The 14,605-nt window shown below is 38.7% G+C and overlaps 1 protein-coding gene and 1 pseudogene across 3 annotated transcripts in view; one reads left to right on the forward strand and one right to left on the reverse strand.

Moving 5' to 3' along the window:
- Positions 1–14,605, forward strand: part of Tmem232 (transmembrane protein 232) — a 232,494-nt gene that overhangs the window by 109,137 nt on the left and 108,752 nt on the right. For all 3 annotated transcript variants that reach the window (XM_057762323.1, XM_057762326.1, XM_057762324.1), the window contains exon 11: positions 4,313–4,560. In XM_057762323.1, coding sequence (XP_057618306.1) covers positions 4,313–4,560 — 248 coding nt within the window. The remainder of the gene's footprint in view (positions 1–4,312; positions 4,561–14,605) is intronic.
- On the reverse strand, positions 12,987–14,528 carry LOC130869861 (nuclear autoantigenic sperm protein-like; annotated as a pseudogene).

Here is a 14,605-nt window from a genome sequence, read left to right on the forward strand (position 1 = left end):
CTGCATGTATAAAACTCTCCACAGTGATGAGAAATGATGCCCTCATGACCAGAATTTCAATGACTAAGAATTACCCATGCTGCTATTCTTTGTGGGGTTAGAATTCTTATAAAAAGCAACAATTAGACCCTTAACTTTGCAAAAATGTTTACCAAAGGAAGTAAAACAACTTCATTTCTAATATTACTTAAGAAACTGTGGAGACATCTCTCATCACTAGCAATCTGAGCAGTAGCTCAGATTTTGTTGCATTTTCTACATTTCCTTAATTATTGATTCAAAATTTGGGACTCTGGAGAGCTTTTGCCTTTTGGATCGCTAGTGTATGCTGTTTCCCTGGGAGAATTTCTGCTTTGCTGATTTACCACCTACTTACCAACCTGCATTAATGCTGGCTTCCACATCTTTATTTCCACTATGAAATCAAAGGGCAAACATCTGCTCTTGCCTGTGGTTAGAATATGTATGTAGGAGAACTCACCATCAGGAATTCCACTCATAAAATTTTAATTCTAAGCTTCATAGACAGTAAAAATTGAGATTTTTTCCCAAACAAAACTAAAGGTCAACTTTTAACAATCCAACAATAAATACAACCCTGACTTACTAAAGCCTACAAAGACATCACTGAAAAAAAAAGGGACATTCAGTGAAAAAGTAGGAAGTCTATTTTGGTGGAAAGGTTTTACAAATAAGGAAAATATCTGTTTGATTGAGATATGAGAAGGCCTTTGACATCAATGAAGGGTGGGATTTCCCTGAGCTTCCAACAGGGTACCAGAGGAGAGATGAAAAATGTCTTCATCTTGGTAAGCCAGCTGACACATCAACCTATACAGCCAGTTCTACCTTGAATAGAAAAACATGAGGAACAGTCAAATGAGACATGTCGAAAACAGCATCAAAAGTGTAGGGTTAGAGGAATGCAGCCTTCCATAGAATGTGGTGTTTTTCATATATGATGTTATGAGACAACATTATTTTTGTTGGTCTAGATACTCGTTCATTCTTTTATTCATTTATTATATCCTAGTTATTTGTATGCTCATAGTAATTTCTTACATGTGTGCTATAACGTATGTTACTATATATTTTAAAGTGTCTTTTTTAATGAGAATTAAGACAACTGGTAAGTTGAAGACACAGTCAGGTGTGACTGACATCTTACAGAGAAAGCTTTAGACTCCAAAGTGTTAAATAATGTCCTGTACATCACATTGGTGTTCTGTTTTACACAAGTCCATAGAAGAAAAGGGGTCTCTCAAAGGTGAATTGTAGGCTCTCTTTAGAGGAAGTCCAACCTCTGATGGACAGAGTGCTCATGGCTTTGTAAAACCCTCTTTTTATTGTTACACATACCACACTTTTGACAAACCAGTTTCTGTACACCCAAATCTTTTAGCGGGAGTTGTTTGAAGGAACCACTTGCCTAAGCAATCCTCAGCCACGAGACCTCCTGGTTTGCCAGATCCTCTCATGATGGAGTTTTGCAAAGGCTATGAAATCCTTCAGGAAGAAGTCAGCTAAGAAGCACTGACTTTAAATAAAACATAGGTGCTCCCACTCTGGAATTCAAGGCTCATCCAATGGCTCTGTGGGCTCTCTTGCTACACATCATGACAGCCATCACGTCTCAGACACAGTTGGACTTGGTGTCTCAGGAATGCTCTGTCCAGGATTTCTCATTAGTAGGCAGCAGATTCAGCTCAGCTGTAAATAGTCTGAATGTAATTGTATACTGAATACAGTGTCTAGACATAATTGAACTTAAATGCTTTAAGAGTGGATATATTTCAATGAGAACTATTGATAAAATTTTTTTTTCTTGAAACAGCACAATAAGGTTCCCTGCTTTGATGATGTCCCTTACTAACATTTAATTTCTCTTTTTAGTTGGCAAAATTGTATATACTTTTAAGTACAGTAAGGTTCATTGAAATTTATATATACTATGGAATAACTAAATCAAGCCAACCAACGTGTCTCACATGACTAACATTTAAAGTCTTCTCTTGGCATTTTTAAAGAAAAATGACACAATTATCAACTGCATTCACCATGCTATAAATAGATCTTTTGAGGTCACTGCCTCTTTTACACCCAAAACTTCATGTTCTTTTTTTTAAGCACATAAAGCATATTTATTTATGTTCACACATACATGAAATAAAACCTTAGATCAGCAATTCAATATGCTCATAATAGTTCATCTGAATGGTAAACTTGTGGGAGCATTTAAATTTGAACTTTAAAGATATTTTTGTAGATTTTTTTCTTTGGCAATTTCATATGTGCACAGTGTACATCCAGGTTGTTCCCAATCACATACTCCCCTATTTCCCTTCTATCCCCGACAACTCCTCACCCGTCACTGACGAATGACACGCTCAGTCTCATGCAGGTGTAGTGCGGACAACCAAATCTGTGAGATCATTGTTGCTATGGCTGTGTCACGCTGAGGACGTAGCAGTTTGTGGATCCCTTCCCTGCTCTCTCTGTCACAATGTTCCCTGAGCCTTCAAGAAGACGATCCAGATGACCTTTTTAGGGATGAGTTCTCAACTGTCATGTATTCCCAACACTTGAACATCCAGCAGTCTCTGTATTCACTGCAATTCATGACAAGGGAAGGTTATTATTATTATTATTATTATTATTATTATTATTATTATTATTATTGGCATGGATCCTAGGGGTTAAAGTTCAGGCCTGATGCCTGCTGGGAAGGTAACTCTATTGACGAAAGTGTCTGCTCAGCTCTAACTGCTCACATAGATGTTATAACAGGGACCTCAGTCATCTAAAATGAACTCCATGTGACGGTGAAGAGCTCTGTAAAGACCAATGCTATTCAGAAAAAAATTTAAACTGTAAATAAAAACAAACAGCACCCAGCTTATAAAATGCACATCTGCAAAATATAACGTGTGAGGTTTTAGTAAATCTCTATTTGCTATTACTAAGTCAGACCAAAGAAAATAAGCCTCTGAATTTTTAAAAAGTGTTTAGAGTTAGTCTTGGTATCGAATACATATTGGAGATTTCAAACAGTATCTCAGTTTGAATAGAATTTGATGAAACATTTTGGAACTTTCCCACTCTGTCATGGCTCTGGCATACGGCACTAATTAGCATCTACTGCTTTGAAATATAATATTGTACTTGATTAATATGCATAGTTGTCTTAGTTGGGATTTCTATTGCTTTGATGAAACACTGGGACCAAAAAGCCAGTTGGGGAGGAAAGGTTTTATTCTGCTTACACTTTGATATCATTATTCATCATCGGAAGAAGTCAGAATATGAACTCAAACAGGGTAAGACCTGGAGGCAGGAGCCAATGCAGAGGCCATGGAAGAGTGCTGCTTACTGGCTTGCTCCTCATCTTACTCAACCTGTTTTCTTATAGAACCCAGTACCACCAACCTAGGGATGGCTCCATACACCATAGACTGGGCCCTCCCCCATTAAGAAAATGCTCTACAGGCTTGCCTACAATCATGTTCTATGAAGGAATTTGTTAATGGATGTTCCCTCCTCTCAAATGATGACAGTGTTGTCAAGTTGACATAAATCTAGCCAGCGCAACAATTTTCATGTTTTGTGTGCCTGTAATAAATAAAAATAATAAATAAAAAACAATGAATAAAATTCCAAAAACATAAAAAAATCCAAAAACATTTTCAACTGTTGCTAAATGCAAAACTATTGTTTCTACAGTTCTTTTGCTTTTAAAATCCATTCTCTGGAAATGTTCTGTTCACTTTAGTGGGATTCTAAGCTATAAGCAGAGTAAAGAAAATTTCATATAATAAGTATGCAACACTTTAAGTGCTTGGTTTTTTATGAAACTCTTGTATGTCAACTGTATCATATTTAAAATGTTAATTTTATTATTACATTAAATAATTACCTAATGTGAACCAATAAACAATTGTTCTCTTTACTGAATATTGCTTTCTTCCTTTTTTTAATTGGGGAAAACTTTTTTATTACAAAGATTATTTTTACACAATTTTAATTATATTTATTTATTTTGTGTTGAGTACGCTCTGTGTGTACAAAGGTATGTTATGGAGGTCTGAGGACAGCTTATAGAAGTCTGTTCTCTCCTTTCATTGTGTGGGACTTGTGGGTCAAGCTCAGGTCATCAGAGTTTGGGTCAAGAACCTTTACCACCGAGCCCTTTAACTGACCCGATGAAGGTACTGTTATTCAAAGAAAATGAATATACACTTTATCTTTTATTAAATGGCTTGGATTTTTCTTTAACTCAATCATATTCAAACTGCTCTTCTTTTCACTTCAACAGGCTGAAATAAACAACCCAGTCGACCCTTTTACTAGATACAGCACAAAAGTTGCACCAAGCCTAGGCGAAGAAGTTTTCTCTAAGTACGTTGGGTGGAGGATCGCCAATACGCTCTCCAAGCTCTTCTTCCCTTCTCTTGATGCCCGTGCCCTCCCTTCAAAGAAGTCAGCAGAAACTGATCTGCAAAGAAAATACGTGGTCAAAACACAGCAACCCACAAAGCACAGAGTTCTACATTTTGTTGTAAAGTAAGTGAATAGTATTTTATTACTCTAACTCATGACAGTTCACAGGGACAGACATTATAATCAGGCGACATATTACTAACTCAGTTTCTCCTTTACATTTCTTGGCACAGCCAGCGGCTAAGTGTTTTATCCTGAGGAGGCTCTTCAGAAAGCTGCAGCCTTCTCAGGAATAATCTTTTCATGTTTAGAACAGAGATCAGCACACAATGTAAATCCATGTTAATGTAATTTTTGTGTAGGAAGAATACAAGTAAAAACAAAACATCATACCCAATGTTCAAAAGTTTTAATATATATTAAATACATGTAGCCTAATAGTCTTAAAGAGTAATCACCTCATAAATTGCAAGTATGAGGGTAATTATTACGGTTTATGCTTTAAATACTTGTGAATGTCTTTAAGTTTACTTCTAATGTCTTAGGAAAGTGTAGAATTGGGTTTAATAAAATACATTGATTTAGGTAATTAATTTTCAATATGTATTTGCCAAATCTTCAATGATAGCTCTCTTCAGGGTCTTATGATACCTATTATAAATGTACTTAGATATTTTCCCTACTTCTAATCTTCTGATATATTAAAAAAACATGAAGAATCCCATTGTGGATTTATACTATGGGCTATGATTTGCATTGTTAAATATTTCTGTAAAGTTTTACTCAAAACAGAAAGATTTTATTTATTCTTCAACCCAGCTCATTTAAAGAATACATTATATATATATTTTTGCTATTAATTTTGACAATATCACAGAGGACTCATATGAATTCATTCTTTTAAACAGTTCTCTTTTGCTGGTTAGATTTTAGTTGAGCAGGATATTTGTAGACTGATGATGGTTAGATTGTACTTTAAACTTTTATACCTTATACACCAGATTATTTTAATATTGCATTTGCCATTTCTCCATATGTTAGAAATTATTCCTGATTGGCTTTATTTTGCATCATTTTCCTGTGTGCTCCGAATCTTTTATTTCTTGCCTGATCTGAACACAGTGAATAAATTTAGTTGGTCTAAATCACTGCTGATAATGTATCTATAAATTTAGATTTAATTATGCATTTTATTCCCATTACTGAAAATGACTTTCCTTAAGTATTTATCTTTATTTATTACTTGACTAAAATACTATTGATTTTTAAATGTCTACTGAATATTTAAAAAATACTGCCTCACCTCCACAAATACAAAGTATATGAATGTCCATAGGCTTACGGATTGAAAATTGTTTTCTTTGTGTTCTTTACTAGTATTTGAACTTATATATAGTTCTCTAGATAAGTTCATTGCTAAATATTTCATCTATCTTGTTCTTAATATAGTCTTTTCTCGATATTTAAGCCTCTTTAGTTGTTTCTCATGTGTGTTCCAGGCTGTGATGTTTTGTAGAGTAATTGGCAGAGACTTAGTAAATTCCCTTGGAGATTAGTTTTCTAGCTACACAGTTTTACCAAGTACAAAGGTTAGTTTTTCTGCAGGTTAGGAATAGAGCTGGGGAAAGGGAAGTTCAGGGAAGCCGCAGGGCTGGAATGGTTGAGAAGAGGGGGCTGGGGTGAGCAAAGCAGAGAGGAGCAGCAGGGGCCCAGTGAGCCTGGCCTGGATGCCAGCATGCACTTTGGTATGCTAATAGGCACCTCAGCCATCTGTCCTCAGTTTCTTTGGGGCCAGACAGGAAGTAAAGATGATAAGTTTCTCTGTTGCTTCCGCACAAGTGAGCACTCTGATTTCAGTGTGGAAATCTAGAAACACACTTGCGAGGGACAATTGGGAGCCTCCATGCTGAAGGATCGTTTGCTGTGGGTCATGTTTTGACAGATAGTTTCCCTTTTATTTTTAGCACAAAAGAATTGGAGACAGCATCATGGTTTTGGCTTATAATTTATTCAAAATTGTTGTCTTTTTATACACTTGTAAGCACATATTTTTATTTTGGTGATTTATAGAACTCCGCTCTCACGTAATTTCTCAAAAAGGAAATTGATGATTTTGGTTCTGTGTTAAACTGGGAGTGGCGGTGGGACTTCTAAGTTAGTGGACCATGTCAGTGCCAGGGTTTGTTTTTCTTGTTTGTTTGCCCCTTAGCATCCTTTTTAAAATGGAAAAATATCATTATGGCTCTTTGCTGTTTCATACAAACTGCAACTAGGAACCAAGGCACATAATGCTTCCACTTGAAAGCACAGCGTTTTCCCTTTTCTCTCCTTGTCGATAAAAGTATCTGAAGTTTACCTCAAGGCTGAACATTTATAACCCCCAAAACCAAGTGAAAAAAACTTTTCATTTCTTAACTTGTTTGTGTTTGAGTTTCTAAAATGCACATCTTCTGTGCTCATACCTTGAACCTGGAAATTCATGATAATTTCCACATAAATGGAAGAGTAGGAGAATATGAAAATTTTATCTCTAATAATGCTTAGCTGCTCAAAGCTTTGTTTGAAGACTTCATTAATTAACAAGCAAACAGAAAGACCAAATCCACAATTGTCCCATTAAAGCAAACTTTACTTAATATTGGCCAGGACAGTGGACACTGGCCAGGTTCATACCTGGGATTCCCAGAGAATGATGTTCTATTTGGTTAGTCAGGTGCTTATAAAGGAAAAGCCCACAAGATTACATACTTCCCACCTTCGTCCAGTCGGAAGCAAGCATACATCCTGAGGTACTTCCTGCCAACTTACCTCTCACCTATGACCTCATGCCTACTTGTAGTAGAGCATATCCTGTGCAATTGGAGCAACCAACCTTGTTCACCTATGTGAAAACATGCAGTTTGTTACTTTACATGAGAAATAGCCTGCAACCTTCCAGGAAATTATCCATCCTTGGACAAGTGGGGCTTACAGGTTAGGGGCACTTTTATTTTATAGATCTCTTCAGTATAGTAATTTAAACTTAAAATATAACTTTAGCCTTTGCAATAAGATCAGGCTGATCGAGCAAATATAGATTGCCAGCTTCTGCTGCCGTTAGTGCAGATGTTGCAAACCTTCTTGCTGGATAATTTCTCCTTTGAAGAATCCTCCGTAAAGATACCCTGTTCTAAAGTGTCATTTAACCAATAGTGAGAAGGTAGAAAGTTAAGTTCTGCATTTCATCTATACTGGAGAAAATTCACTATAGGAGGGGGAAAAAAGACTTAAATGGAAGACCTAGAGCAAAAGGAATATCATGTTCTCTTCTTATCCCACTGATAAGGATATAGAGTTCTGTAGGTGCAATTGGTTGTATTTGGACATGGATTTCAGGAATAAACAGTTCTCATTTTTGGTAAACATGAAAACTTTTTTTTTTTGGTGCATAAATAAATAATGTTCTTAGTTTCTAAATCCCTATATGGTCAAGGCTGGTCACATGAGCTAATGTCATCCTCTTCCCTTAGCTTTCTCATGCTGGGGTTATGGATATGTACCACCATATCCATCTAGTAGTGGTCAAGCCAACTGAAGTTTGGTATTAGCCACATAAGGAATGTTGGAAATGTCAGAAATGCAGAGTCTGGAGTCTTTCAGACATGCCCATTTCCATGGTAAAAGGGGGCCATTTACACTTTTGGGAAATTCAGTTTAAAAGAACCTTTATCAAGGGAGAGACCCTTAAGTCTTTTCTTTAGTCCTTGGCAGCCAGCTTCTAGATGATTGAAGATAAATTCTGTTTCCCACTGGACACTCGTGGCTTTGTTAGAATATTGCAGTGTTAAACATTCCCTTGGGTGTGTTTTCCTCCAACAAGGACACTGGGACTTAGGAATCTGATTAGTCCAGAGACCAGACTGATGTCCGTGTCTGTGCTGCTGCTGGAAACCATTCTGAGGTCCATGATCTGTGCAGCTGGAAACCATGTGAAGTTCATGATCTGTTCAGCTGGAAACCATGTGAAGTTCATGATCTGTGCAGCTGGAAACCATGTGAAGTTCATGATCTGTGCTGCTGCAGACTTCTATGGACAAGGAAGTTTCTCTTGCGATGGTATGGATGACTGCACACTCATAACTGAGAATGAGAGACATTGACACCTTCTCTGACAAGCCCCCACCCCAAAGAAAATCCAGACAGGAGCCCATTGTAGAGAGTCCTTAAAAATTGTGCTAAAGATGCTGAAGCGTAGCTCTTCGCAGTTGGTGGCTTCTGGTGGGGGTTTGGGGAAAGGACTCAGTTTTCTTTAAGGGACTGGGCCACTGGCAGTTCAACCAGGCTCCAATGAGTATATGGGCAACACAAATTGTATGTGGTGGATTTTTACTTGGTGGGGGGAAGTGAAAGGACGGGAGGATGGACCTGGGAAGAGTGGAAATTGAGTATGATTGGGGTGTGTTCTATGAAAATTGCAAACAATTAATAAAAATGCTATGTTGGGGAAAATGTGATTTAAGAGTTCACAGTCATTCACCCTAGAGTTTGGATTTAAAATACAGACGTTTTGACTCCCGTTCACCGAGTTCTTTTTCTTCTCCTTCCAGGGATGTCATTTGTTTTCAAAGACTTGAGCAACTGTTAGAAAGTTTGTTTTGAACCCATAAAAAATGAAGGCCTTCTGTAGGTTTCTTTTCAGTTTCTGCCTTTTGATTTTGATGTTGGTTAGGATGCATATCTTTAGTAGGCTCTGAACCTCTCTAGTTTATGAATAGGGAACTTATGCCAAGCAGGAAGCACTTTCTAATTACCATGACTTTTCCAAAGCTAATGGGAAAAACAGTATATGTACAGAGACTTAAAAAGAGTCTTAAGGATTGAATTGGTCTTTTATTTGGGATATTCTGGGCTGGACTCTACTTCTGGGGTTCCTATACAAATTCCTGCAGATAAAGCTGTTTCTGTTTCATGCAGGGAGCAAGGCAAGAGACACACTTTGTTTTGCTCTTGGTTGACTTGTAATATTTGTACATAGTGAGTGGGATGGCCAGACCGAGGCAGCAGTTCTCTTGCCACAGCTTCCTGTTTGGAACTATGGGGCGTTTCTCTTTTTAAGTGTTCTTAAAAATGCCACAGCTGATTATAAACTGTCGTCATCCCCTTGTGTTGAGGACTGTCAAAACTCGTTCCTTCTGTCTGCCTTTGTTTGGGTGTCCATTAGGCAACTTCCCTTCGCCCTTCTCCTATGTTTTCCCACCTTAAATGACCACCATTCTGCATCCAGATAAAATAAAGTCAGTTTAACACAATATGTATCCCCTCTCATTCATCCATTTCCTTGCGAATGAGCTCATTCTTCATGGTACATCATCTTCTACTGTACAGAGACCCCCCGCTTTTCCTCATCCATTCATGTATGAACACCCGAGTTCGTGGTATATCTTTGATCATGTGGATAGTACTGGTAAGTACATGCATGGAGATACGTCATTGGTATGCTGACTTCACATTTTGGATTCACATCTGGAAGTGATAGAGTTGGATCTGACCGTACATCTGTTCTTAAGTTTTTGAAGCACCTCCGCACTGTTCTCCATGGCATTTCTACAAACGGTAGATGAGTTTGCTTTTCTCCACACCCGTGTGAGCACTTGGTATTCTTCATCTTCATGGCAGCCACTGTAGTGTAGTAAGATGACATCTTATCTGGATTTGCTTCAATTTCCCCCATGGTTAATACATATGTGTTTAGAAACCTGTTGTCCATTTGAGTCTCATCTCCTGCAGCGTGTCTATTTAGGTCATCAGTACATTTTAGTTAGATTGCTTACTTCTTTGTGAAAAAAGTTTTTGAGTCCTTCCTGTAGTTCTAAACATTAATACCTTATCAGGTGAATAGTCTATGAATATCCCTGTGGTGATATCTTGTTTGTACAAATAAAGCTTGCCTGAAGACCAGAGGGCAGAGCTAGCCAGTAGCTAACCATAGAGGTCTGGAGGTCTGTACAGACAGGCAGGAAGTGATATGACTGGGTGGAGAGAGGAAGGGATAAGGCAGGAGGAGACAGGAGACAGGAGCTCAGTCTCTTTCTGGCTGGGACTTTGAGTAGGTAAGGGGTTGTGCTTTGCTCCTTTGTTTCTCTGATCTCTCAGCATTTCCCCTTATATTTGGCTCTGGGCTTTTATTATTATTAAGACCTATTAGAACCAGTGCTACAATTCCTTGCTTCTGTCTTCTGATCGCTGCCCTTAACATATGCATGCTGCGTGTGCGTATTTGTAGACCAAAGACTCATACACAGAAAATGCATAAATATTTAAAGAATGATTACTTAAAACTTAAAAAACGTTTATGGTCACACATATCAGTTCTGTTTTCTGGCAGCTTCCTTCTGACTGATGCCAGTCAGCTAACATCTCTAAACCTTGGGAGTTTAACCTATAAAAGAGCTGAATGATGTGTATGATTGGTTCTTCTAAAGAGAAGAATGTAGATAAAGTGCCCAGACATGTTAGTTCCTTATCTTCTTGTTCAATCATTAGTGGATTTTCGTAAATATTTATTTTCTTCATAAAGTTAATTTATTCTAAGACTTAATAAAGAATAAATAAATTTTATGTTTTTGCCTGTATTTTTTTCAAGATACCACCTGCTAGGAACCTCCAGAGAACACATAGTGTTATGATTGTTTTAATATATTATTACATATATTAATATTTAATATATTTCTTCTTCTTGCTTAGAATATTTAATATACTTCTTCTCTTGCTTCTATCTAGTTAGAAAGCAGTTTCTATCCTGTTTTCATGACACATATGTACATGTGTGTGTATGTATGCTTCACAGCTGCATTAGATAGGTGTCTCTATAGGAACAGGACCAATAGACTACATGCGTATTATAAAAGGCAACTCAGTAGCATGACTTGCATGCTAAGGGCTGGGTAGTTCAACAATAGGCATCCGGAGAGGATGAAAATTCTAAATCCATGGAACCAAATGCTTCAACAATTCCAGACTGTCACTGAAAACCTAGAAGATTCATGAAGAGTTACTTGTTTTCAGTGTACTGTAGAGCTGAAGAATCTAGAAGCTGGTGCCAGCAGAGGATGGAAACATCATCATCGTCATCGTCATCATCATCACCATCATCATTGTCATCATCATCATCATCATCATCATCATCATCATCATCATCATCATCGCCGTCATCGTCATCATTACTATCATCATCGTCACCATCATCACCACCATCATCATCACCATCATCATCATCACCATCATCATCATCATCACCATCATCGTCATCATCATCATCATCACCACCATCATCATCATCATCACCATCATCAGGAGCAGGAGGATAAAATACACTCCCAGAAGCCAATGTAGACAAACAAACAGCATGGCTTTCTGCTCCAACTGCTATATCGGAGCCATGCACTAAAAGGTACATACACACTGATAGGGGCTCTTCCATGTTCAGGTATTCCTTTCCAGAAATATTCACTGACCCACCTAGGCATATTCTCTTAGTCTATCCCAGATCCAACCAAATGAATCAATAGTAACCACCGTGGTTGTGCTGAGCAGACTTATGAAAGAAAAGTAAAGTAGAGATGTCAGTACTAGTCACCACTGTGGCTTGCAGTCATTATCTGGAGAAAAATAAAGAGCATGCAGTGGCTCTTCAGAGGATGGGTTTTACTTTTTTATCCCCCATGAAATATTTGATTAATAAGAAACCAATTACTACTTCACATTAATCATGCAAAATGTTAAAACTTCTGGAGATTTGGAGTACAAATAATTCTTCAACATACTGTATTTTTTTTTCTTTCCCCTCTTTGGATATATCCCTGTAACTAGGATCTGGAGTCAGGTCATAGTTCTAAGTTCTTGTTTCATCTTTTTGCTGAAGTTTTATATTTTTTCTCTTGTGGAGGCCAGAAGAGGGCACCAAATCTCCTGGAGCTGGAGCTGCAGGTGCCTGAGAGCCACCCAACAGGACTGCTGAAAACTGAACCTTGGGTTATCTGTAAGGGCAGCGTGTGCGCTGAACCCCTGAGCCGTTTCTCTACTCTATGAACGTTCCCTTTTATCTATGTCTCACACACTTGTCTTCAGACTTACTGTGAATAGCCACCTTCCCCGGTCTGAGGTGATAGGCCATTGTGGTTTGGACTGTTGGCTTGATCAGTGATTGAAGATTTGTCCATACACATGTTGGTCATTTGAATGACTTCTTAGAAAAATCTCCTTAAATTGTCCTTGCCAATAATCAAGTTATCTGTGGATTTAACTTTTAGTTTGTAAAAAAAATGTTTTGTTGTTGGATTGTATGAGTTCCTTACATATTTTGGATAGTAACCCTTTTTTGTTCATTTTTTAGATTATAATTTCTTTTCTTTTGTTGTTGCCTACAATATTTATTGAAGTTATGCAAAAAGAATCCCCAAAAGTGAAAAAATATATTATGTACAAAACCACTTTCCTTTGGGAGAAAGGTTCTGTTCCCTCTTAAGATGCAGTGCCTTCAGCTGTAGCTGCAGACTCCACGGTCCCCTTTCTTACCTTTTACAAATGATCTTTGCTAAATCCAACACATCCCAGACAAGCTCTAGGTTCCCAGTATCCTCCTCTTTGCTTTCTTGAAGAGACTTGTTTTCAAGAACTGATTCATTTGTGTTTCCTTCAGCCTTGTCATTTTCTTTGTCTTCTTCCTCTGAGCCTTCAGTTTCTTCACCCTCTTTCATCTGTTCGTCTCTCTCTTGTGTCTCTTCATTAGCAGCTATCTTAAATTTGTCTTCAGGTGCTTTCTCCGTGGCCCTCTGGGCGACCTTGGTCTCAGCCCCATCTCCAGCTACCTCAGACTCTTCTACAGGTAGCATAGCTTCCTCCTGTTCAGGAACCAGCTCTGCCTTGACCTCCTCTATGCTTGAACCATCTTTAGTCTCTGTCAGTCCTTCTGCAGGAGTCTGCGGTTCCCTAGGAGTCTGATCTTCTGCGGCTGATGGCCCGTCAACTGAACCATTGTTGAGAAGAACTCTAATCTCCTGTCCTGGCTTATCAGAGACATCTGACCCAGCCTCTGCAGTCACCACTGGTGGCTCTCCATCATCTTGCTCTGACAGTTGCTCAGGAACAGCCTTTCTTAGTTCACTCTCGGAGGTAGCTACCTGATTCTTTGGTCCCTCCCCACCCACACCCACCAACTTGACTGCAGCATCTACTGTTTTAGCTTCTTCCTTCATTGCAGTGCCCTGCTTTTCTGGAGTCCCAACAGGCTGGTCTTCTGAAGTTTCTTTTGACTTTTTCCCCTATGCTTATTATTTCCTCTCCTTCTCCCAACGCACCATTTCTCTGCATTCTTTATTTTGAACATAAGCCCTAGAAACTGATTTTCCTTCCTCAGCACACAATGATGCCTGCTCTGTCTTCCCAGAAGCGACCTCAGCTTCTTTCCGTGCTGGTATTGCTGCTTCTTTTGCCCCTCCAGAGGGTTCAGTTAACTGCTTTGAACTCGAGTCATCTTTTCCGTGTAGCTTCTCTGCAGGCTCACTTATATCCATATCTTTTCTTCCACCCTTCTCCACTCCACTTTCTGGCGCTGTGCCAATTTCAGGCTTTGACAGAGACTTGCCTTCTGCCTTTTTGGCTTCTTTTTCTCCCATGGCACCATAAACCTGTTCTCTCAACTCTTCCCTTGCTTCCTCATTTCATTACCATTATTTTCAACCAAAGATTCATCTTCTGTCTTTTCTTCTTCCTTCCTGCATGCACTCCTCCCAAGGCATTCCCCAACACTCCATTCTCCATTCTGGCCAATTCCAAAAGTGACTTCCCATAAAAAAGAAGGCTTCTCCACATTCATTAGCTGTTTCTCCATACTTCTTACCTAAAAGACTAGCTGCTTCCTGGAATGCATTAACCGCCAATGGAATGTTCCCCATTACCAGATGTTTCTGTTCTAATCCCATAAGTTTCTTAGCTTCACTAGCCACATCCAGACTGTCCATTTTATCTGCATAGGTAGAAAGAGGTGGGGCTTCTTTGTCAGTGGAAACCAGCTCCCCAGCGATGGCAGCAGTGACTGTAGACTCTGTGGTCATAGTTCCCCCCGAGGTGGTGAGCAGTGGGCAGAATACTGCCTGTGAAGAAAACAGAGCATTCAGGGCAGCAAAGATTT

The sequence above is a fragment of the Chionomys nivalis genome, chromosome 2 (assembly GCF_950005125.1).
Source record: "Chionomys nivalis chromosome 2, mChiNiv1.1, whole genome shotgun sequence".
NCBI classification, from domain to species: domain Eukaryota; kingdom Metazoa; phylum Chordata; class Mammalia; order Rodentia; family Cricetidae; genus Chionomys; species Chionomys nivalis.